Here is a 24,638-nt window from a genome sequence, read left to right on the forward strand (position 1 = left end):
TACTATTTTAATTTTATTTTTAATATGATTGAAATTAGATAAACATAAACACTCACAAAGAAAAAAATATGATTGTAGTTAGTTCAATGGTTTTTTTTTTTTAATATGATTGTAGTTAGTTAATGGTTCTTTTTTTCATTTATTTATTTTTTTTATTATGGAAAAAATGTGATGTGATTGTTGTTTGTTCAATGGTTCTTTTTTTAATGTGATTTAGTCTTTCATTTACTGTTTTAATGGTTTTTCTTTACAATTATTTATGAAAAAAATATGATTGCAGTTAGATAGCATAAAAATATTTGTGATTTGATTTTTAAAGTACCAATTATTGATAATAATTAGATTGTATTTTGAAAAAAAAATTGTAATTAATTTTTTTAACTCACTGTGTTTTTTGAAAAAAAATTATTGTGCTTTTTTAATTATCAATTCACTTAATTTGTGATTTGATTTTTAACTTATTGTATTTTTTGAAAAACAAAATGGATTGTACTCATTAGGGTCACATAATGTACCAATTATTGATGACGATTATATTGTATTTTGACCCCCAAAAAAATTGTAATTGATCTTTTTAACTCACTATGTTTTTTGAAAAATAAATTATTGTGTTTTTTAATTATCAATTGACTTACTTTTGATTGATTTTTTTAATTATTGATGATGATTAGATAGCATTAAAAAAATTGTAATTTGTATGATTAGAGTTATCTCCTTTTGTTTATAATTTTATTTTTTAATATGATTGAAGTTAGATAAACATAAACACTTACAAAAAGAAAAATGTGATTGTAATTTGTTCAATAGTTCTAAATAATCTTTTTTATTTACTATTTTAATGGTTATTTTTTTAATTATTTTTTTTTATTATGAGAAAAATGTCATTGTAGTTAGATAGCATTAAAAAAAGATTAATGAATAAAAAAAATTCCTTGAAAAGTCCAACACATATGAATTTCTTGAAAAGTCCCAACACATATGATTATTATCCCTCATAATAACACTTTAATGCATTAAGGACAAGCATAAAAAAAAATTTCCTTGAAAAGTCCAACACATATGATTATTATCAAAATATTAAACTTTAATATAATATAAAAAAATAAGACATTTAATTCCTTGAAAAGTCCAACACATATGATTATTATCAAAATATTAAACTTTAATATAATATAAAAAAGAAAAAAAAAGAAGACATTTAAAAAAAAAAAAGACATTTAAAAATCACAATTCACATATACAGATAATTGTAAATACAACCCGTGCATAGCACGGGTGATATGCTAGTATTATATAAGGAAAATGAGGTTTCTAACCCGCAAGTCTTGTGGGAGATCTAATATTCCAATCTTAATTTTCTAATTTTTTGATTTGAAAAAAAAAAATAACCGCAGCATTTATTAATTGCTCCCAACCCACAAGCCTTTTTGATTTCTCTCATAGTTATTGCAGCACCCTTTTCAACTTCTCCCATACACTATGTATAGTAATTGGATTGTTAAATTATTTTTATAAAAAAAATTTTAAAAATAATTTGTATTTAAAAAAATATCTAAAATATATATAAATAACTATATCTATATATTATATAAGGAAAATGAGATTTTTAATGAGAGACCTCCTAATAGTTTCATACTCTCATTATAAACTTATTGATTTTTCAATTTATAAAATAGATTAAAAAAACCTAATGGCTAATTTATTTATTTAATTATTTTAGAAATAATAATTATTCATTAATTTATGGACTTCAAATGGGAAGATAACAAAAATATCTCATAATCTCGCCATCCTATTCTTTCTCTCACTGATTTCCAAAAAAATAAATAATTAAAACTTGTCTTCCTTTTCTCTTTCCCAAAAAATCAGATAATATTTTTCATGAAAGTTGTGGATATCTATCTATATCTTATATATTATATTTAACATAACCAACAAAAAAAAAAAAAAACTAAAGATCAGATATACAAAAAGATAAAATCAATAAATTTGATTTTTATTTATTTAGTTAAAATCTTTATTTTGGATCTCAATATCCAATTTTAAATTTTAAAAATCTTTAAAGTTTATCTAAACAAATTTAATTTGAAAATATCTCCCACCATCATACTTTAAATCAATAAAACTCACATATCTATCATATATCTAACTCACATCATAACTTAACTAAACAATAAGAATTAAAAACAAATAGAAACCACAGATAAATTATATATAAAAAAATAGAAACTCACAACTCCATTTTAAATAAATTGGAAAAAAAAAAGAAACCACACAAAAATATAATTATCTATTTTTTCGAAGTATATCTATCAAAAATTTAAATCACTTAATGGGACAAATTAATAAATTTTCAAGTCTTATTTAAAGAATAATTTGATTAGTCATCCCAACTCCTAGACTTCGTGGGTATTGGCGGAGGAGCTAACAGATTGGGTTAAGTGAGGTCTAAGTTGTTTGAGGTAACATTCTCTTATTCTATAAATTTATTTGTTTTTTAATTTCTCTTTCTCTGCTGTTGATTTGGTTTTGATTTTGATTTTAGTGAGGTTTATGTGTTTGTTTATAGGTTTGCATAGTAGAGAAACATTATTGGTGATTATGGATGCAATTGAAGTATTTATGTCTATTTTGTGCCAATGATTTTGATCGGATTTAGTTTTCTTCAATGAAGACCATAAAATTGAAGTAAAAAAAATGGGTATCAAAATTTTATTTATTTTTATTGTCATTTTATTTTATAGAAAATGTGAAAATTTATTGAGAATTCAAGATTTTATTATAACATTAGATTTTTGTATAACTACGTAAATTTAAAACTTTTAAATATCACCGTGTTCTTTATTTTTATCATCTTTCTATCCCATTATACCATTATTGCTATTTGTTAGTTTGTTAATTATAATTCAATTAATTGAAAGTGAAAGCTTAATATACCTTTTCATATATATTATAGTTAATTTGTTACAGGTATAGTTGTAAATAATAGCATAATCTCTAAATATAATTTTATTTTTTTTATGTGATTAAATAATTTATCTTAAATAGTATATAGAAGAGTTAGATAGCTTCTTTTATCTCTAAAAAACTCAATCTATTTTTTTTTTTTACTTTTTAATTTTTCAAATTGAAACATCAATTGTTTATGTCTACAAAACAAAACTAATAAACACATATCCAAAAGCTACGTATTTTTCTTTATTTTTCTTTTTTCAATTATTTTTTTAATATGTGGGATATTTACAAATGAACCTCAATTTTTTTTTTCATAATCTGACTTAAAATGATGTAGTCATAAATGCCAATTTTTGTACAAATATGAGAAGAGAATTAATTAAATTATACATTTCAACCAACCACATACTAAAACTTTGACTATTTCAAGTTGTTATTTCACCATAATTCTAATTAAAACAATCTTCAACCAACCACAGACGGCGCCAAATTGTGTGAGTAATTTTCTGACCACACTGCCCGTTTAGTAATCAGTTAGAGAGTACTGACAGAATAGATGGCTTCAGTTAACCTGTAACAGAAAGAAAAGGCTTCGGCGGTGGCTCTTCCACCCGGGGGCACTCCGACGATCAAGTTAGTATATCTCTCAAAGATAATCAAGTGCTAAACTCACTGCTCAAAGCATAAATTGCGTACCTTAGACCCACGGGGGTGCCTCTCTTTTATAGTTTACTTAATCCTAGTTCCATTAGAAGCCTGACTTCTGTGGACTCCAATTCGGTACTTACCTTGGACTCTTCAAGAGGTAAAGATAAACTCTCCAAGAGCTTTATCCTTATCTTGACTAAATCTCCTCTTTATTCTAGGACTCTTGTCCCTTATCCGTTTATCTCGGATACCGATATCTTCAAAGATAACCTCGGCAACGCTGAGATAACCTCGGCGTTGTGACCCTGACACGTGGCACCTCGGCTGACACATCGGTGTCTCCTTGCCACGTGTTGGTACTCAGAAATATATCCCCACAACTGCCCCTAGGTTCTATTACCTCGGCATTCTGAGGTGATGGAACCTATATCGGTACTTCCTTCTGTACATCGGCTCAAGAATTCCTCAGCCGAGATCATTTTCGGGCCAACATGTTTTCTTTAGTAAATAAGAATTCCAGTGAATTTCTTCACGTGTGTGAGTTGTCACGTATCATTTACTCAACCGTTTCATTAAGGCGTCTCCACCTTACTGGACCGTGCTCATGACGCGCTTGCAAGCCGTCTCTCGGTCACGTGCGCCGTCTGACGCATACGTTCTTTTAGGCGTATTGATTACGTTTTTGCCGCCGTTTCAAAATTTTGACAAAAACCTTTCCCCTTTTCTTCATTTTTCACTTTTGCATTCGATTTTTCTTCGTTTTTTCTCTTTCTAGCTCCTGGATACACCATTGTTCCAGCCTTCAAGCTCTGCAACTGCCTTCCGTTCTCCCTTCCTGTGAAGCTTTCGTCGTTCTCGTTGCATCCGTAACTGTCATCTGACTTCGGTAATCTTCATACCGGCTTCACTTTTTTCTGGTAAGCCACTGTTCCTTTTGTTTTCAATTCTGTTAATATTCTTCTTTCTTGTTGCCATTATTGTTTCAAATCTTGTGAATCACATATCTAAACATATATATTCAAATGGTTTTGATTTTGCCCATATCTTGAATACATACTGTTCACCACTTTCTTGCACTCTTGTTACTATTCTTGACCATTTATTTCTCGTATTCTTTATGCTCTTGATAGCCCATCCCTGTTCTTGATTCTAAAGCATGTCTTTGCCTTTCTGTCTTCCAGATCCGTGCCTTCGACCCTTGCTTTCATAGATCTAGGTTTGGGATTTGTTGTGTAGAACTCATAATTTAGGAAAAAACTGAAACTAGTACTTTACCTAGATTTTTGCCAAGGTCTTATTAACCCTCTCGTGACATTTTTTCTCTAAAATCCAATCCCTCTAATTCAGGCCGATATCATGGGTATGTGGAGACATAGGGTAGATACCCCGACCAAACTTGAGTATTTTAGGCAAGAATTTTCTATCCCTGCCGATGTCTATCTGAGGCTGGCTGGAGATAACGACTCCATCATGCCCACATATGATTCGATGCCTTTTCCCATTGTAGCTTTCACTGAGTGCGGACTCCGTCTCCCATTCAACATCCTTTTTCGCGAGATTCTTTATTATTACAAGTTGAACCCCATGCAACTAGCCATTAACTCTTATCGAGTGATTCATGGTATCATTGCCTTAGCTAAATAGGAAAACGTTAGGATCACCCTAGCCGATATTCAGTACTGCTATACCATGTGTGCCCTTAATTTGAAAGAAAAAGGCTACGTTTATTACCATAAGCCGAGGTCTACAGAATTCAAAATCGTAGCCGACCTCCCAGACTCCAACAAGGGAGCTGGAGATGACTATCTCATTACCTCGGGAAATTGGGAGTTTGCTCCAGACGAGGACATCCATCTCTACCCTCTTCCCCGATCAGTTTTAGAGGGCAAGGGTAAGAGCTCAGTATTCATCTTTGCCTGTTTTCTTTCGAAGTCTTAAATACTTTGTCTGTTTCTGACGTCTGTTCTTCTCGCAGCTGTTCGTCAGCCACCAAAAAATTTTCGCCAATCCTTTGTCCCCAGCAAGGATTTGAAGAAACTTCTAAACTTGCGAGTCCATAAAAGGAAAGCGCCTGTGCTTTTCAATTTTATTCCATCATACAAGTCAACTTTGCCCGACGTTCCCAAAAAGAAGAAAAAAAGCTTTTCTCCACCCTCTGCTACAACTCCGTTGACTACATCCACATCACGAACAGATCAAGGATCAACATCTGATCCAGCTAATCAGCCATCAACTTCGGCTCCATACCTGGTCCCAATGTCAGAACGAAAACGTCGGCGACGACTTGTCCTTACTGTAGAGATGGGTCGCCCTAAGCCTGTTGCAAAAGATCTCCTGGCCAGTATTCCATCATCTGTTGATGAGCAGCCAACACAAACCCTTTCTCCATCGAAGCCAAAAAGAATAAAAAAGGCTCAACCAAAGGCTAAGGTAGCTCAGGTTGAGTCTGAAGACACTCTACCTATTTCAAAGTTGGCTGAGAGTGATAAATCTCAGCCTTCCGCTAGGAAGAGGCGTTCTGAGTCTCAATCACCAGAATCCTAAAAACCAAAAAAGTGGAGGTCTTCTTCTGCAACAACCTAGGGATCAAAAAAACCTGATGCATCCTGGGCCCCCACAATTACTTTGGAAGACAAGCCTGTCATGGCAAGCGATAGTGCCGATGATATCAACGTCGGCGTCGCACTCAGTACCGCTCTGCTTTTTCCAGGCGATCTGGAGCGAAACGCCCAGTACAGTGAGTACGAGAACTATGCTCTAATGCTTCAGCACTCCGTTCAGGTAAATGTCTTCTTTTTGGTAATTTTCTTCTTTCTTTCTCTTTATTTCATACTTTGAATATTCTGTAATATCTCTATTTTCTTTCAGGCCATTCAGCATGCCCACTCTTTCTCAATGCAGTCTTTTGAGAATCGGGAGAGGCTTGTCGAGATGAAGAGGGAGTTCTCTTCCCTCCAAAAGACTAACAAAGGCTTACAATCAAAGATGAAAAAATTGGAGGACCAAGCCGAGGTTGTAATCAAAGCTCAGAACAATGCCGAAGAGAAGGCTGAGGCTATCAGAAAAGTGGCTGAATCTCAGAAGAGAGAAGCCGAGGAAAGAATGGTCCAAGCCGAAAAGGAGCTTTAAGAGGCACTAGCCACCAAAGAGGTCGAAATAAAGGATGCCGACGAGAAGGCGTATGCCCAAGGCATGGCCGACGTCACAGATGCTTATGAACAGCAAGTGAAGAAGGCATGCAACAAGGGTTTCACCCTTGGTTGGATGTCCCTTTTAAAGAAACTCAATGTTCCAGAGGACTCACCTTTGAGGAAAGCTGATGCCATTCCTCTTCCATTCCCTCCAGCTCAATCTTCAAGTCAAGACATCGGTGAATCTGAGTCTGAAGATGGTGATGAGGAAGATGACGATGCCTTGGTGAGAAAAGTGAAGGAGGCTACTGCGTCCAAGTCTCTTCCTTCAACTGAACAAGTCCTGGACTTGACTCAAGATGAAGAGGGCGATGGAGTTGTCAAGGAAACTACCCTGGAGCAGGCATCCTCCGATGTTCCTATAGCCGACAAAAGCATTGATGAAACCCTTGCCTAGATTGATGCCGAGATCGCGGAGGAGAAGGCGGCCGAGGTAGCTCTTTCAGAACCTTCCGAGGTCCAAACCCAAGTTGCTGTTGATGCTGAGCTTAATTTTCATGTTTTTCCTGTCTTGTCTTTTGTACTGTTTTGTTTCCTTAGACAATGTAAGCTTTTTCATATGGCCGATGTGCCCCTGTTCTAACTGAATGCTTAACACAACTTTCCTTCAGTGAATGCTTGTATCTTTGTCTTCTTCTAACTGCTCTTGCATGATTATATACTTAGAATATTTTGCATGTCTTATGTACTCTTCCTTCTTTGTGCAATCTTCTCGGGGTGACACACCTCGGATAGACAAATTTCTTGTAAACTTTTAACAAATGTTGAACATCATACTGGTTTAACTTAACTTGTAAATTGTCCACAAATTTTAACAAGTGTTAAGTAACGATTTCGGTTTAACTTCAACTTGTAAATTGTCCATCAATTTCAACAAGTGAAGATAATAATCTTGGCTTAACTTCAACTTGTAAATTGCTACAAATTTCAACAAGTGAAAATAAACAATAATCTCGGCTTAACTTCAACTTGTAAATTACTATAAATTTCAACAAGTGAAGATAAACAATAATCTCGGCTTAACTTCAACTTGTAAATTGCTACAAATTTTAACAAGTGAAGATAAACAATAATCTCGGCTTAACTTCAACTTGTAAATTGCTACAAATTTCAACAAGCGTTAAGCATTACTTCGGTTTAACTTCAACTTGCAAATTGGTACAAATTTCAACAAGTGAAGATAAACAATAATCTCGGCTTAACTTCAACTTGTAAATTGCTACAAATTTCAACAAGCGTTAAGCATTTGTATCTTCTCTCTGCCCCCAATGTGAACCTAAGTTCCACTTGGGTTCTCATTTTTTAGAAACAACATTATGCATCTTTTATCAACTCACAAGTCTTGGAAAATTCTGCTAAGATTTTATTGATGACGTCGGCAAAAAAAAGAAAAAAAAAAAAAGGAATATCCAATGATAGAAAAATTTCAAATTACAAGTGTTCCAGGGTCTTGGCAATGCTTTGCCCTCATTATCTTCAAGCCGATATGCTCCATTGCCTAATACCAAAGTAATTCTGTAGGGTCCTTCCCAGTTTGGGCCAAGTTTGCCCTCTCTGGGATCCTTCTTGTTGCCAACAACTTTTCTTAGGACTAGGTCGCCGACCTGAAAATCCCTTGGATTGACCCTCTTATTGTAAGCTTTAGCAAGCTGCTGCTGGTATGCTGCGAGCTGAATTGCAGCTTTCTCTATTCGTTCTTCTAAGAGATCTAGATCTCGGGCTAGAAGTATGTCATTAGTCCCATTCTTTACTCCCTGGATTCTGATCCCTGGGATGCCGATCTCCAGTGGGATGACTGCTTCTATGCCGTAAGCTATGGCAAAGGGGGTTTCCCCTATTGATCTTCTCGGCGTAGTTCGATATGCCCAGAGTACATTGGGCAACTCGTCTACCCATTTTCCTTTTGCTGCCTGTAGCCACTTCTTTATTTCATCCAAAATTACTTTGTTGGATGCTTCTACTTGCCCATTGCTTTGGGGAAAGCTTGGTGTTGAAAAATAATTCTTTATCTTGAATTTTGCACAGAAGTTCTTGATAAGTTTGCTGTCAAACTGCGTTTCGTTGTCGACAACTATTGCCCTTGGAATGCCAAATCTGGTGATGATGTTTCTCCATATGAAGTTCTTGACGTCCATATCTCGGATTTTGGCAAGAGATTCTGCTTCTATCCACTTTGTGAAGTAATCTGTTGCTACCAGCAAGTACTTCCTTTGCCCAGTTGCTTGGGGCAACTACCCAATGAGATCCATGCCCCATTGGGCAAATGGCCATGGACTGGATACAGGGTTCAGGTCAGCAGCTGGCTGGTGTATCAAAGGTGCAAACCTTTGGCATTGTTCACACTTCTTCACGTAGGCTTCTGCATCTTTTTGCATGTAGGGCCACCAACACCCCTGGGTAATGGCCCTGTGAGCTAGTGATCTGCCCCCAGCGTGGCTTCCACAAATCCTTTCATGAATTTCATATAGAAAATCTTTAACCTGCAAAGGGTGTACGCACCTTAAAAGGGGTCCAGTGAAGGACCTTCTGTAGAGATGTCCGTCTGCTGTCAGATTGAATCTTGCCGACTTCAATCTAACCTTGTGTGCTTTCTTATGATCTTCTGGGAGCTTTCCCTCTTTTAGGAATGCAACAATTGCATCCATCCAGCTTGGTCCCAAGTCCACACACATTGCTTTTTGTTCTGTGATCGGTTGTTCTATGCTCGGGCTTGACAGATAGTCAATCATTATTGTCCTTATTTTTCCAGTTTGTATTGAACTTGCCAAGTTGGCCAATGCGTCGGCGTGGTTGCTATCATCTCGGCTGAATTGAAGAAGTTGGCAGTTGCGAAACAAAGCTGCCAGCCTGATGACTTCCTTTGCGTATGCCGACATCCTCTCGTCTCGAGTTGTGAACTCTCCTGTTGTCTGATTCACTATAAGTTGTGAATCGCAAAAAATTATTACCTCATCTACTTCTGCTGCCACTGCCAGCTTTAGTTTTGCAATCAATGCTTCGTATTCTGCCTCATTGTTCGAGGCCTTGAACCCTAATCGAATAGACTGTTCTAATATTTCCCCATCAGGAGATATTAACACTACTCCTGTCCCCGCTCCTTGTCGGTTTGAGCTCCCATCGACAAACAGGCGAAAGGAGTCGCCGATATAAATGCTGCAGGGTCTGAGTTTTTCCTTTCCTTGTTGTTTTGCCTTTGGCTGGGCTTCTCCTTGTTTGCTTGGACATCGTTCATCTTGGCTTAATAGAGCCCGATGTTCGATGAATTCTGGCGTGAATTCGACCACGAAGTCGGCCAAAACTTGGCCCTTAATTGCTGTTCTCGGTCTGAACTCCAGGTCGTACTGGCCCAAGGCCACTGCCCATCTTGCTATTCTTCTAGTTAAGTCTCCTTGTTGTAACAAGGACTTCAATGGGTGCTCTGTTAGCACTATAATCTTGTGCGCTTGAAAGTAATGGTTCAGCTTCTTTAAAGCCATTACTAAGGCCAACATTAATTTTTCTAGTGGTAGGTACCTTGTTTCTACATCGGCCAAGGTTTTGCTTATATAATAAACAGCCTTTTGATCCCCTTTTTCCTCTCGGATTAGCACTGCACTTACTGCGTGTTCTGAAACTGCTAAATATAAAAACAGTTCTTCCCCAGGTTCAGGTGTTGAGAGGACTGGAGCCGTGGTAAGATATTTCTTTAGGTCGGCCAAAGCGGCCTCACATTCCTCAGTCCATAGGAAGTCCGTGGCCTTCTTCACCAGGTTGAAGAAAGGTTTACATTTGTCTGAGCTTCTGCTGATGAATCTGTTTAGGGCCGCGGCCCTTCCAGTTAGCATCTGCACCTGTTTTGCCGACGTCGGGCTCTTCAACTCTAGAATGGCCTTGATTTGATCTGGACTGGTCTCAATGTCCTTTCTTGTTACTAGGTATCCCAGAAACTTACTTGATCCAACTCCAAACGCGCACTTCGATGCGTTGAGTCAGAGTCGGTATGTTTTGAGTATATCAAAGACCTCTTTTAGGTCGGCAAGATGACCCTTAGGTTCCTTGGTCTTCACGACCATGTCATCGATGTAGACCTCTACTGTTCGGCCAATCAGGTGTTTGAACATTTTGGTTACCAGCCTTTGGTAAGTTGCTCCTGCGTTTTTCAACCCGAAAGGCATTGCTCTGTAACAGTACAGGCTTTTTGGGGTGATGAATGCGGTTTTTTCTTCGTCTGGGGGGTACATGGCGATCTGGTGGTACCCCCTGTAGGCGTCTAGAAAACTCATTCTTCCATGCCCTAAAGTGACATCTACTAGCTGGTCAATTTTGGGCAGGGGAAAGCTGTCTTTGGGACAGGCTTTGTTGAGGCTGGTAAAGTCTACTCAGATCCTCCATTTACCGTTCTTCTTCTTTACCACCACTGTATTGGATAGCCATGTTAGGTAGTGTACTTCTCTAATGGCCCTGGCCTCTAAAAGTCTGTCTACTTCTTCTTCTACTGCTTCGACGTGTATCAACGTCGGTCTTTTGGCTCGCTGAATTACAGGTTTGGCCGATCTGTCAACATTCAATTTGTGGCAAGTGACCTCGGGGTCAATGCCAGGCATTTCGTAAGGTGTCCAAGAGAACACCTCAATATTTGCTCTTAAAAAAGTCTCCAACTCTTTTTCCTCTTCTTCGGCTAAGCCCAAGCCAAGAAGAAAGAAGCGTTCTTCATCCCCGTCCTGGATGAGGATTTTCTTTAGCGCCTCTTCGCTCTTCTCAGCTGGTTCTTTGCCGACGTCTTCTAGGACTTCCATGTCCTCATCTTCAATTTCTGCCTTCTCTGGCTCTTGCACGCTGTAGGTAGATTTCATTGCTGCCATGGAGCAATTCTTCGCCTGTAGCTGATCGCCTCTAACTTCCTCTATCCCATGCTCTGTTGGGAATTGCAGCAGTTGATGCAATGTTGAGGGAACTGCCCCCATTGCATGCAACCATGGCCTTTCCAAGATGATGTTGTAAGGGGAGGGTGTATCAATCACCATGAATTCTGTCTTGATCTTCTTAGTGCCAGCTTGTACTTCCAAGCTTGTTGCGCTCAGTGGCCACATCGGCGTTCCATTGAAGCCGACCATCGGGCCATTGGATTGCTCCAAGTCATCAGGATGAAGGCCCAGCTCTTTGTAACATCTAACATACATGATGTCGCAAGAGCCGCTTTGATCAATCAGGATGCGTTTCACTTGGCACTCCCCAACCTGGAGGGATACTACCAAGGCATCATTATATGGATGCTGGACCATCTCTAAGTCGGCTTCAGTAAAGGCTATCGTTGGTCCTTGGCATTCTTCAGGCCGAGGTCTTTTATGTCCGACTTGGTTTACGTGCTATAGGTGTTTTACCTTCTGGGTCTCCCATCGTATGTCGTTTTTGTTCACTTTTGAGTGAATTACATTAACCACCCGTGGTCCTCCTGCCTGTGGTTGCTGTGCTGGGGGAGGCGGAGTTATTGGTGCTTGAGGCAATCTTGTCTGTTCTTCCCTTGTCCTGGCTTCATCGACAAGGTCTCTCAGATGGCCTTGCCTCACTAAGTCTTCTAAGTGTACTTTTAGGGCTCTGCAACCCTGAGTTGGGTGCCCTTCTTCATTGTGGTTAGCATAACGCCTACCGACGTTTCTTTCCATAAATTTCCCTGGTGTTCTTGTCGGTGCTCTGAAATAGGGTTGGTTTCGTATTTGATCAAGGACTTTGTGGACCGGGATTCGGAACAAAGTCGTCACTGCCTGTTTAGTCCTAAATTCCGTTTCTTGTTTGATCGATCCATTGTTACTTCGGCTTCGCTTCGGCGAGCCGTTTCCTTTCTCCTGCTTTGTCTCTTTGTTTCTCGATGCATCCTTCTCGGCTCTGGCGTACTTCTCGATTCTCGCCATGAGTTCTTCTATACTTTTTGGCAATGTCTTTGCCAAAGACTTCCGTAGTGGACAGTCATCTTTCATGCCGTTCTTGAAAGACACGACCACCACCTCTTGGTTGCATTCGGGTATTCGATTGAACACCTCGTAGTACCTTTTTGTGTAGGCCCTAAGGCCTTCATCCTTGGTGATTTTTAAAGCCATCAGTGCGTCGACCCTCAAAGGCTGTAGTTTGTTCGTCACAAACCTGGCCACAAACATCTCGGCCAAGCCTTCCCAAGTCTTTACGTTTCCCTTCGGTAGTTTATGGAACCAATCTGATGCAATCTCCCCGAAGGATGATGGGAATACTTTGCAGAGCAACGGCTCGTTCCCACTATATAATGCCATTGAATTCAAGTATAGTCCAACGTGAAAGTTGGAATCTAACTTACCATCATATATTTGGAACCTCGGCATACTGAATCTCTTTGGTGCTTCAAATTTGTCTAGTTCCGCCGAGAATGGTGTCTTCGGCTTAACCGGGGAAGTTACCTCGGCTTCAGCATTTTGTTGCTTCCATTTGAGGTAATCTCTCAAGTCTTCTTTACTCCTCCCTGGAGCTCGGCTATCTTTGGACTTCAATCTTTTCGGCACACTACTTTCGGCCTCGTGGTGGGCCCGTTTTGATCTTTCTCCATGGGTTGTGTCAAAGTAGAGAGCCTGCCGTTGAACATGTCGATGTTCTTTGGGCTCCGGGTCCTTCGTGTGATACGTCCTGCGAGACTCCTCTCGTCTCGGCTCCTCTCGTCCGATTTTCCTGGAAGGTCGGTGAGAGTACCTTCCGCTCCTGGTGTGCTGAGGGGCTTCGGGGATTGTTTTCCTTCCTCCCTTCTGGGTATTAGTTGCTGGAATCGGCGTGTCGTGCAGTAGGTATGGTGGCTGTATGACATTGTTTTGCATCATGAAGTTGACGACCGACTGCAGGTCTGCCAACTTGTTTGCCAATTCTTTTACTTCTTCATCCCTCCGCAGGCACCTATCCTTCCATACCTAGAGATTATCTTCGTTATAGTACTTGTTTTGGTCTGTCTTCTTCGAAGTGTCGCCCTCCTGGCCGACGTCTTTCTCTCCGTGACCCTGGTCACGAGTTTCTGCATTGTTGTTGTCTCCTTCAATATCAAGGTCGATAGGTCTGCCACTCCCAGCAGGAGTGTCGTCCCCAATCTTTTCCTTATGTCCGTTACTGGCCATCTATTCTTCTAATTTCTCACAGACGGCGCCAAATTGTGTGAGTAATTTTCTGGCCACACTGCCCGTTTAGTAATCAGCTAGAGAGTATCGGCAGAATAGATGACTTCAGTTAACCTGTAACAGAAAGAAAAGGCTCCGGTGGTGGCTCTTCCACCCGGCGGCACTCCGACGATCAAGTCAGTATATCTCTCAAAGATAATCAAGTGCTAAACTCACTGTTCAAAGCATAAATTGCGTACCTTAGACCCACTGGGGTGCCTCTCTTTTATAGTTTACTTAATCCTAGTCCCATTAGAAGCCTGACTTCTGTGAACTCCAATTCAGTACTTACCTTGGACTCTTCAAGAGATAAAGATAAACTCTCCAAGAGCTTTATCCTCATCTTAGCTAAATCTCCTCTTTATTCTAGGACTCTTGTCCCTTATCCGTTTATCCCGGATACCGATATCTTCGGAGATAACCTCGGCAACGCCGAGATAACCTTGGCGTTATGACCCTGACACGTGACACCTCAACTGACACATCGGCGTCACTTTACCACGTGTTGATACTCAAAAATATATCCTCACAAAATTATTTTAAAATAATCATAATATTTTTTTTAATTTATAAAATCCCATACATAACACGGTTATCACTAATATTATATTTAATACAATCACACTCATGGAGCTAGTTTTTATGGACCCAAGCCTTATGGTGTCCATCCAATAAGAAATGTGTTAATTGTTACCATAATATTACTTCTCCTTGTTTTCAGGCTTTGGGTTTTTTTAATTTTTAAATTTTTGTTTTGGAAAAGTAAAAAAGAGGAGAGAGAGAGGCCATTTTAGAGGGTGGTGTGGATCACAGCTAGGAACAAAAAAGGATCAATTAGTAAGATTAGGTTCACAGCAATCGAGGTTGTGTTTTTTTTTTTTTTTGGATCATATACTCATTATTATTCAAAGTGTCAAAAGTTGTTTGCTGGACTTAAAGTTTAGGCCACTCTTTGCTTTTTCTCTATAATGACTCCAATCAATGTAGGCTACTAAAGCTTTAAAAACCAATTTAGTAACACTCACTCTACGAACTCACTCTGTTTCACATTCGCATATTTGATGACTTGGCCTAGTCAATGGCTTGGAGCCCAATGGATAGGAGAGCATTGGGAATTCAAATCTTGAGTTTAAAATGTATTAGTTTCAATAAGTTCTTATTTTATCATATGTTATTTGTTATAGGTTTACTCGCCCAGTTGCTTAGTGGTTTTTTTTTTTTTTTTTTTTTTCGTACTTTTTAAAATAGGTTAGATATATATTATGTATTTTGATCATAAAAAAAAAACTTTATCTAATAGAGATAATAATTAGAATATTATTGATGCGCTATCCTACACTTCTTTATAATTTTTGATAACATAATTTAAGCATTCCTTTGGGGACATGCATTTGGGAGGGGGAGAAAATTTAATAGAATTTTAGATGCAAGTAGGAGAATGTTGGGTAGCCATTTCCCTCATTCATTAATGTTGGTCATAATGTTGAGTTCCCGAATATTGGCTCATTTGGTTGAAATAAAAGATCAGTTTATCTTTCTGGTTTATTTTTTATCTGTTTTGAAAAAAATTCTACTTTGGGTTCATTTTTTTCTTACTTTTTAGATTTATCTTAACTAGATTATTCTTAAAAAAAATTAAATTTTAAAATTTTGGAAAAAAAAAGGATCAATAAAAAAGAAAACAAGTCAAATTTTATTTTATTTTTAAATTTGCAAAACTTGGCTCATTTATGTATATTTTAGAGTTTTAATTTTAAAATTTTTAAGATTGTCTAGTCCAGAAATATCTAAAAAGTAAAGAAATTTAACATAATTTTAAAAAAAAAATTCTAAAATTAATAAATCAAACTAAAAGTAAAAAAAAACAACTCTTACTTAACATGCATCTAACTAATGTATTAGTTTTTTACTCGTGGGATAAGCCAAAAATGAAAAGCAAAGTACAATGTCAATTTTATTGGAACTCCAATAAGAGTTAGTGAGGTCAATTTTTTTATTAAAGCACTAGTGAGTGTTTAAAGTAGTCTTACATAGATTTTTGTTGAGAGATTGCAAATCAAAAAGAAATTGGGAGGGGGAGGTAGAAGAAGATTTCCCTCTTAACATGGTGTAAGCAATATATAGCCATGGTTCATGCCTCATCGGTTTAATTCTACTACTTTGATATTGCATTTAATTCCACTACTACCCTTTAAAAATTACAAAAACTTATCATTAACATCTTAGTGGCACGAGTTTGATTTGCAATTTTTTTTTTCTCAAAAATGAAGGTAAAATTATATACAATTTGATTTTCTTAAACCTAGCATTAACAGAAGTCTTATGTATTGCATTATCCTTTTTTTAATTAAGACTACGTTTTCTAATTCTTGTCCAAATTTCGAACCAAATCAATAGGCATATTACCAATAATTTTTACAAAATCACAAACGAGATGAATACTTAAATAAATAATGACTATACCTTCCCCTCAAATATTTCATGTTAAAATTTTCTTTTTGTGGAACCTATTGAATTTAAATTTATCAAACAAGATGTGACTTGAAAGAGAAGTTTAGAATCATGATCATTCAATTATCAATTATTTGGACTTGGACCATTTGAGTACTAAAACATGTTCCCATATGCTATTTATGTTTATTAAGAGATGTTTTGAGTCTTATTTATATTTATTAATGAGAAACGTATTGAAAATTAATAAATTTTACATATTTCTCTTACTCACAGGTGTTGAAATTTTATTGTTTGAAATAGAACTTGTGAGAATAATATCAAAGGACAACTCAACGGCCACATTTGCTAGCATATATATATATATATATATATATATTTAATTTACTAATTTGTATAACATTACTTTTTGTTTATAAGATTAATGGTTGTAATCATAACATCCACTCATACATTTGAGTCCCACAATATAGAGAGGAAAAAAGAAAAAAAAAAACTCTGAGTAGAGCCAAAATACTTGTGTATTAATCATTATCCTCATTAGTAGTATTATTTTAGTAGAACATCATCTGCAGATTAGTGCAATTAAGATTAGTGCTAAAAGAATGACTAAAAAAAGCACATGATATGATGAAAAGGTCTAGTTTATCAACAATATATAGTCATTTAGTATAAAATTTCTAAAATATTTAGAAAAAATTAATGGAGTATATGAATGATGAAATCTCAACCACCATGAACCCTTTACAAAATGGCTAAAAACATATCAAATAATTCTAGAAAAAAAAAAAATTGTACATAAATATTCTCTTGACATGCATCGCTTTTCTCAATCTATAGTTATTTACTTGAAGTAAGTTGTTCCATTGAACATGTTGTTATGATTGTTACAAGTATTGTTATCTAAATTCTCAAATGAATGAAATGAACAAAATATCTATTATCTATTACTAATCTATTTCCCAGATGGAAAATCAATGCTAAAACACCACATTTGTCCTTTTGAAGATTAGGGTATTTTGGAGATTTGCATGGCATATGAAGAAATTGCAGTAGTGTTTCTATTTCAAGAAGCATGGACGTCCTCCCTCTCTCTCTCTCTCTCTCTCTCTTTCTATCACACACACACACACACACACACACACAATAGGTAATAACAAAGCACAATGGGATTCTAACCCCATCACTAAATATATATTATCCATTGGTAATCTCTCTCTCTCTCACAATAGCACTGGCCTTTTTTTAGCATAACCCTATCAATAGATATTGACAAAGAACTGTTATATTGGAGATAGTGCTTGACATTAAGCTATGTGGACAAGTTTCTCAACAGATATTTACACTTAAACAGGTTTGGAAAGTTCATCTCACATAACAACAATGATCTCCTTCAAAAGTTTCAAATGGGCAAATATTGAAAAGGAAATTGTCAAAATTATTCAATCTTAATTCACATCCGAGTGTTAAAAAACTGCTAAACAATATAAATGTTGTTGGAAAAAAGAAAAGAAATGAAACAATATCATTTCAATTTCAATGTGTTTGCCAATCACCCCAAATCCAATAGAGTTAGGAACAAGGCATTGTTAGCTAGATAAGCTCATAGGTTATGCGTTGGTGAGCTTACTTGGAGAAATTAACACATCAAAGAATAATAACATAATTAGAAATACAAGCCTACAATCTTCCATGCCAAACAGCCATCTCGAGCAGAGAGAATGTTGCAAGGAAGAACAAGTACCAATTAGTGAAATTTCCTTTCCCTCTTCAATCGCTTGTCACTTTACCTCTCCCTTAATTTCTTCCTCTTTTGCCACGTTTACAGCTTCAAAAGTTCAGGCAGGCCTCTGACGAGCAAAACCTGGCTGAATGATGTAATTAGTGAAGTGTGGTCCAAACATGAACACAAACCAGAAACATGGATATGCAAGCTGCATCGGTCGTAGAACAACTCAAGAACATACTTTAAATAGAGGGAGATAGAGAGGTTCGAGAAAGTTTCCAAGTTGAAAGAAAAAAAGTTTTAATGGGCACGGCACCTCTAATCTTTCCCTTTTCGAGTTGTGATTCATACACGTACAAACACATATGTATATATTTCAGACTTTTCACAGCATGCAAGGATGGACCTAGGGGGTGGCAAGTAGGGTGATCGCCTCCCTTACAATTTCAAAAAACCCTTTTGATATACTAGTATTAGCTATCAAATAACTAAAAAGCATATAAGCTCGCCACACATAGGTTTTTTAGAAAAATTAAGCGGTAGCCTCCTCTAAATCCATGAAATACGTGAATCAAAGTGTAATTTTAAAAACTTGGACAAATAAGAAAGTTTACAATTTATCCTCTTATTAATATATTGATTTGTCTTATATGACTATCAATTACAACAGAACGCACATTTTTAGCCATGAAAATTGTGAAAACTAGACTATGCAATTGTGTTGTTCAAGATGCCTACAAAAAATATGCTTATTTTTTCATGTTTTGATTTTTTTTTTCTTCACTTTTTATGCCGATAGAAAATTATGCTAAAATTCATTTTTTCCAAATTTTTTTGTTAATATATGTGTTCGCCATCTTGAGTCCATCCTTTTATGCATGAGTACGTGCATGAATCTTTACTCCACAATTTCCAAAAACAAAAAAGAAGTTGAGAGGGAAAATAATACCACTGTACCTGAAGAAGCATGGAAGGAGCTGCTGCATGTTCATAATTGACATGGCTTCTAGTTTTCCTTCCATCCAATGTGACAACTGATGGGCTATTAGCCGGTGTTAAGTCCCAAAAACTACGTTTCTTTGCTGTTGGCGCTGGAGATAGAAACCGATGACTCGGACTCTTCAACTCGCCCTCAGTTTGCTTCTTTGGCCGCAAGCTCGCCCTTGTGACAACCCTCTTCACTTCTGTCGCTGGTTTTGCCCCTTTTTGAGAAATTTCATGAATCAAATCATCCTTCTTCTTTATCTGCAATGCATGATCCTTTCTCATTCTCTCAATTTCCGCCTCCAATGCCTTCACAGTCCCACGAAGCTCCTTAACTCTCTCCTCCGCCCCCTTTTTCCTTGATTCTGGTGTGAAACAAGTCCCGGCCAAGAAAGTTGTTCTGGTTTTTCGCTTTTCATTTGGTTGGGTGGAAGAAGGGGGAGGAGAAAGGTGAGAGGTGAGTGTAGACGGGGCTGGTGAGGCATTTGCTGCCAAGGATTGTGCTTGGAAAGTTAGTAGCTTCTGTTGCTGGTGCGCCAATTGAACTCGTAATTCGCGATTCTCTTTCTGTAACTCGAGCAATAGCTTGGCCTGATCTGTTTCAGATTCGGGTACTTGCTGGATTTCCTCATTCGCATCACATGTCTGTAATTGTATAAGATGCAAGTGCTGAATTAATGAAATGGAAACTTCAACAGAAGTTCGAAAATTTTAGAAGTGAAGGAGGAAACAATATTATTAAAAAAGAAGGAATGGTGTTGGGCTATGTTATATGGACTCGAGTACGAGTGTCAAGTGTAAGATCTTCATAAACCTAAACCTTAGGATATTGGGATATAAATCTAAAAGTTAGATATGGGTACGGGAATGTGTCATGATATTATATAAATAAACAAAAAGATGTCGCAAATTATGTAGAATTGTACTTCAAATTAAATAGAATTTAAGGAAAATATAAAATTTCCATCTTTCATACATGTAAGAGGCTAGAAATGTTTGTTTTACTAACAAATATGAGTTTCTTTTTATTCAAATATCATAAAAAAAATTAGAAGATCCAAGTGTCTAAATGGGGAACGAGTGTCAAGACACATATCACACACCCCTACTCTTGTCAATGTAACACACGTGTATAGATAAGAGTTCAAAGGCAATGCATACTACAAGGGGGAATGCAAATGCTGCAATGGCAATAATGCATTAGTTTTGAAAGCACAAGAACAAGAAGAGTTTAGAGGATAAACCTTGGTCCGGATCTCCTTGGCTCGGTCAGCCCAATGAAGGGTGTTTTGAGTTTCACCAAATGAGAGATTGCTTGGACTGATATTGGCAATCATCACTGTGTTACAAGCTCCCCCTAGAGAGTCCTTGAGCAGTTGGGTGAGCTTGGAATTGCGGTAAGGGATGTGTTTCTTGCCCTCGACAAGGGCATTGATGCAACTGCTCAGTGCAAGGAGTGATCGGTTAATGTTAGCACCCTCAAGTGATCTAAGTGTTCTCTGATCAGTAGCAAGAGCTCTCTCCGAGCCTGCAAGATCAATAAGCGACAGCTTCCCCACCCGGTTGACAACATTATTTGATGCATCTTTAACTCGGTATTCAACCACAACCTAATTTTAACATAACAAACCATTAAGAAAATAAAAATTTAGAATAGCGGAGGCATTGAATCGACTAAGTGAGAGAAAGAAAGTTTCTTTTTATGAGTTGTTCATTTCAAATATGACCTTCAAATAAATCATATGTTGCTCAAACCAATAAATAGAGTTAAGGTTATAGTTAAGGGCATTAGTAAAAAAAACCAAAAGTAATAAGAAACTAAGATGGTCTTTCCAACTACCTGCAGAATAGCATGGGAACGTGAAGAAGTTTCATTGACACGAGTTGGTTCAGTGGTTCGATTTTGATTTCCATGTTGAAGCAATGCCATAACCTGTCACGATTTAAACAAAAACCAAACAGTTAAATCTTTTTATCAGCGAATATGACTGTAACCTTACACAGGCCATACAGAACGAAATTAGGAAAATTACTTCATCCGTGGAATAAGCTCTGTATTGAGTAAGACCTGCTGCCACAATCCCCTGAGATATTCAAGCCATTTTCTCTCAGTTATCGTTCAAATTTTTTAAAATTTGGCTTAATTTGTTGATTCAAAAATAAACTTGAAAAGCAACAAATGCAGAATGTTTAAAAGTTGTGTTTAGATCAGAAATTTGGGTAGGGATTTGGAAATGGCAACATTTACCTTTTTCTTGCCCTTTCCAAATCCCTACTCAAATCCATAATCCAAACACAGTCCAAGAGAAAATAGCCTATTGCACAAAATCAATAGAGGAATCATTATAAGAATTGATGTTGCACAATGTTGAAGCAGACCTGTTTATCTTCTCTAAGGACTAGTGGCCTTCCTGGAGAAAGCAAATCTCTGACAGTTTCATTGTAGACTTCAAGATAGGATAGATGAACTACGTGGTTTCCATCACAGCTCCGTTGCCTAATCTTGTTGAAAAGATCCTTAATTGCCAAAACCATCACCCCTGGATTCTCCACCGTACCCAACATAGTGTACGTTTTTCCAGCTCCTGTGGCACCATAGCAGAATACCGATCCATTCCTACCCTGTAAAACCGCTTCCACAAGTTCTGCAGTTCTGGAAAATCATTTTGCACAGATATGTTGAAATTTTCCTTGACAATCAAATAATGAGCTACTTACTACGGCTCAGAGAAAGGGAAAAAAAAAAAAAAAAAAACAGAAATAACTTTAGAAACCAATAATGAATTTGAATTGTCTATATTTTATTAAAGATAGAATATCTTGAAGCAAAAGTTTTATACAGAAAGCTCATATTTTCTTCTAACAATTTAAAGATGTAGCAGAGAATTTGGTCCCATTAGGGTTGTGCAACATCAAATTTGTCTTTAGGGGAAAATCAATATAAGCAACAAACTTTCTCTTGGAGATGAGTTATATACAAGCAACAATGAACAAGTACCCACTAAATTAAAAGGGAAGTTTTATAGAACGGCTGTTAAACCAGAGAGGTTGTATGGAACAAAATAATTGGGCAACTAAAAAATAACATGTAGATAAGATAAATGTAGTTGGGATGAGGATGCTAAGGTGGATGCGGGGCAAGATTAGAAAAGACAGAGTTAAGAATGAGTATATTCGAGAATGGGTAGGAGTAGTACAGATAGAAAATAAGTTGAGAGAGAATAGATTGAGATGGTTTGGTCATATATAACGGATACCAACAGAGACAGTAGTGAAGATATGCGATACAATGACGGTAGATTGTAGTATCGGGGGAAGGGATAGACCTAGATTAATGTGGACTAGCGTAGTAAATAGAGATATGAATATCTTTAACTTGACTAAAGAAATAGCCTTAGATAGAGTCGAATAGAGAAGAATGATTCATACAGCCGATCCCATTTGATGGGAGTTAAGGCTTGGTTTGATTTGGTTTGGTTTGGTTTGGGTTATATACAAGCATGGGCTATTGATTAATCCAAAACACATAGGTTGTTTTAGGTCATGAGATTGGACTATTTATACTAATCAATCGTGAATCACATGTTTGGATACACAAGTGGATATTTGGATTGACAATCCTTCCGAACGAAATATCTCCCAAATGGGGAAATTGTACATCTCACACATGGAGGAAAATTGAGTCCCATCATCCCGGGTGTAGGATACAAAATGGGGATTAAGCGAGGTTCGGGGATTCCAAACAAACATGAGATAGGATAAGATTGTGTAATTTCAGAATTATTAATCCCAAGCCTAATAGTCTCTCATGTAAGCTAGTCCAAGGAAACAAACATTGCGATAGAGTCTCAGTAAGTGACAGACACAACTTGAAAGCTAGTAGTACAAAAATGATAAGTAACAACATTAGCACCAAAGATTATGTAAAGCACAATCTTTCCTCAAGGCTATGTTTGGATCATGGATTAGTAGCTATACTTCATTCACATTTTATCCACCTTGTTTCCTTTCTTTTTCAAATCCTTACCCAAATCATGATCCAAACACATCCTAAAAATCAAAACTTAACTGTAGCAAAGACTAGTGAAATTATACTGTAATTGGACTCAGTTTATGTATATCCAGAACAAAATTAAAAGATCAACAGAAAAAAATTTCAAACTCACGTGGTTGAATAAACCTCCTGTTGAGAAGTTGAGTCCGGGAACGAGGCATCGAAGGTGAAATGTCGTCCGCGAAGTCTTTTCAGCCGGAGATAATCGTTCTCTGTGGCGAATTCAGTCAGATAAAGGTCTCTCTTGTTCACAATTCTCACACAACACCTTGATCCAGCTTCTCTCTCCCTCTTCCCCATAGGCCTAAGCCTCACAAACACAAGAATTCGACTCCCAATTGTGCTCTGTCTCTCCAAATTGCTCTGTTTCTCTTCAACATTCTCCAATTCTTGCACATTCTTGGACCCCATTGAGAGCTTCCTCGCCACTGTTGTCGAAACAACCGCCGCCTTTCTTGGGCACGAAAACCCAACAATCCGATCGACGCCACAGCCCGCCGCCGCCACCACATCGTTCTCTTTGGCATTATCAATTGGAGGCTGAGGCAAAACATAAGTTCTTGTGACTGTAGAGTGATTAGGAATTGTGTTCTCTCTCATCACATGGTTCTGTTTAGATTCTATTTCCTCTTTTCTCTCTCCTCTCTTGCCGGGACCGAGAAGGTCAACACTCGGATGAGTCGAAAGCCGGCGATCCTCGGACCTCGGAGGCTGCGGCGGGGGGTTCTTGAGAGCTGCAGAGGCTCGTTTTTGCTGCTCATACAAGAGGGTCAGAGCCTTCATTTTCTCTTTCAAGCCATGGTGTGGGTTTCTCATAGGGAAACCCATGTGGGTAGTCTCTTCTTGATCTGTCCTCAATCTGACTCTAGAGTCTTGATTTTGCTCATTCAGTTCTGGGTTTGTGATCTGAGACCTAGTTGACACAGGCATTCTAATTCAAATCTCACTGTCCAAGCATGCCCCTGTGGTGGTTTTCTTGAAAACCCAGTTTCTGGAACCGATTGAATTGCAGTAAAGTTCAAATTTTTTCCCGGAAAATGCAAGAATCTTGCAGGAAATACAATAAAACAGAGTGTTATAGTATGGAAGAGGCTTGAACAAACTGGGAAAGTGAAGAGGAGAGAGGGAAAGAAAGAGAGATTGTGTATGATTTGGGGGTTTTCTTTGGGATGGATTTGAGCCGTTGATTTGAGGGAAATGGACGGTTGGGTAGTAAAGCGGGGAAGGCAAGTATTTGAATGGAATTGATATGAGCACTCTATTTTCTGCTCTTTGTACTCCACCCAAAGCATCAATGTGTTTGATGGATCTTTTCACCAAAAAAAACAGTCAAAAAGTAAACAAAACTATATAAAAGTCACAAAAAATTATTTTTAACTTTTTTTTTTCATTTTTTTTGTTAAGAGCCAAAAAAAAATTGTCCCAAATATACTACTTTTTAACTCATATTTTAACAAAAAAATAAAAAATTACTAAAATAACAATAA

At 37.3% G+C, this 24,638-nt stretch overlaps 1 protein-coding gene across 2 annotated transcripts; it reads right to left on the minus strand.

The window, feature by feature from the left end:
• Window positions 1-17,816: 17,816 nt before the first annotated feature.
• On the minus strand, window positions 17,817-24,263 carry LOC114272072 (ATP binding microtubule motor family protein). 2 transcript variants are annotated; one of them, XM_028213741.2, is made up of 7 exons: window positions 23,264-24,263; window positions 21,477-21,750; window positions 21,131-21,181; window positions 20,938-21,030; window positions 20,342-20,707; window positions 19,071-19,742; window positions 17,817-18,251 (listed from the first exon to the last, which is right to left on the minus strand). In XM_028213741.2, the coding sequence occupies exons 1-7, from the start codon at window positions 24,079-24,081 to the stop codon at window positions 18,210-18,212; spliced, it is 2,316 nt and encodes a 771-aa protein (XP_028069542.2). In that variant the 5' UTR covers window positions 24,082-24,263; the 3' UTR covers window positions 17,817-18,209. The 2 variants fall into 2 exon arrangements, with proteins under 2 accessions (XP_028069542.2, XP_028069543.2); XM_028213742.2 differs by having other exon boundaries at window positions 17,817-18,255.
• Between the last annotated feature and the right edge of the window lie 375 nt (window positions 24,264-24,638).

This window comes from Camellia sinensis, chromosome 4 (genome assembly GCF_055761805.1).
Source record: "Camellia sinensis isolate YWXY chromosome 4, ASM5576180v1, whole genome shotgun sequence".
In the NCBI taxonomy this organism is placed as follows: domain Eukaryota; kingdom Viridiplantae; phylum Streptophyta; class Magnoliopsida; order Ericales; family Theaceae; genus Camellia; species Camellia sinensis.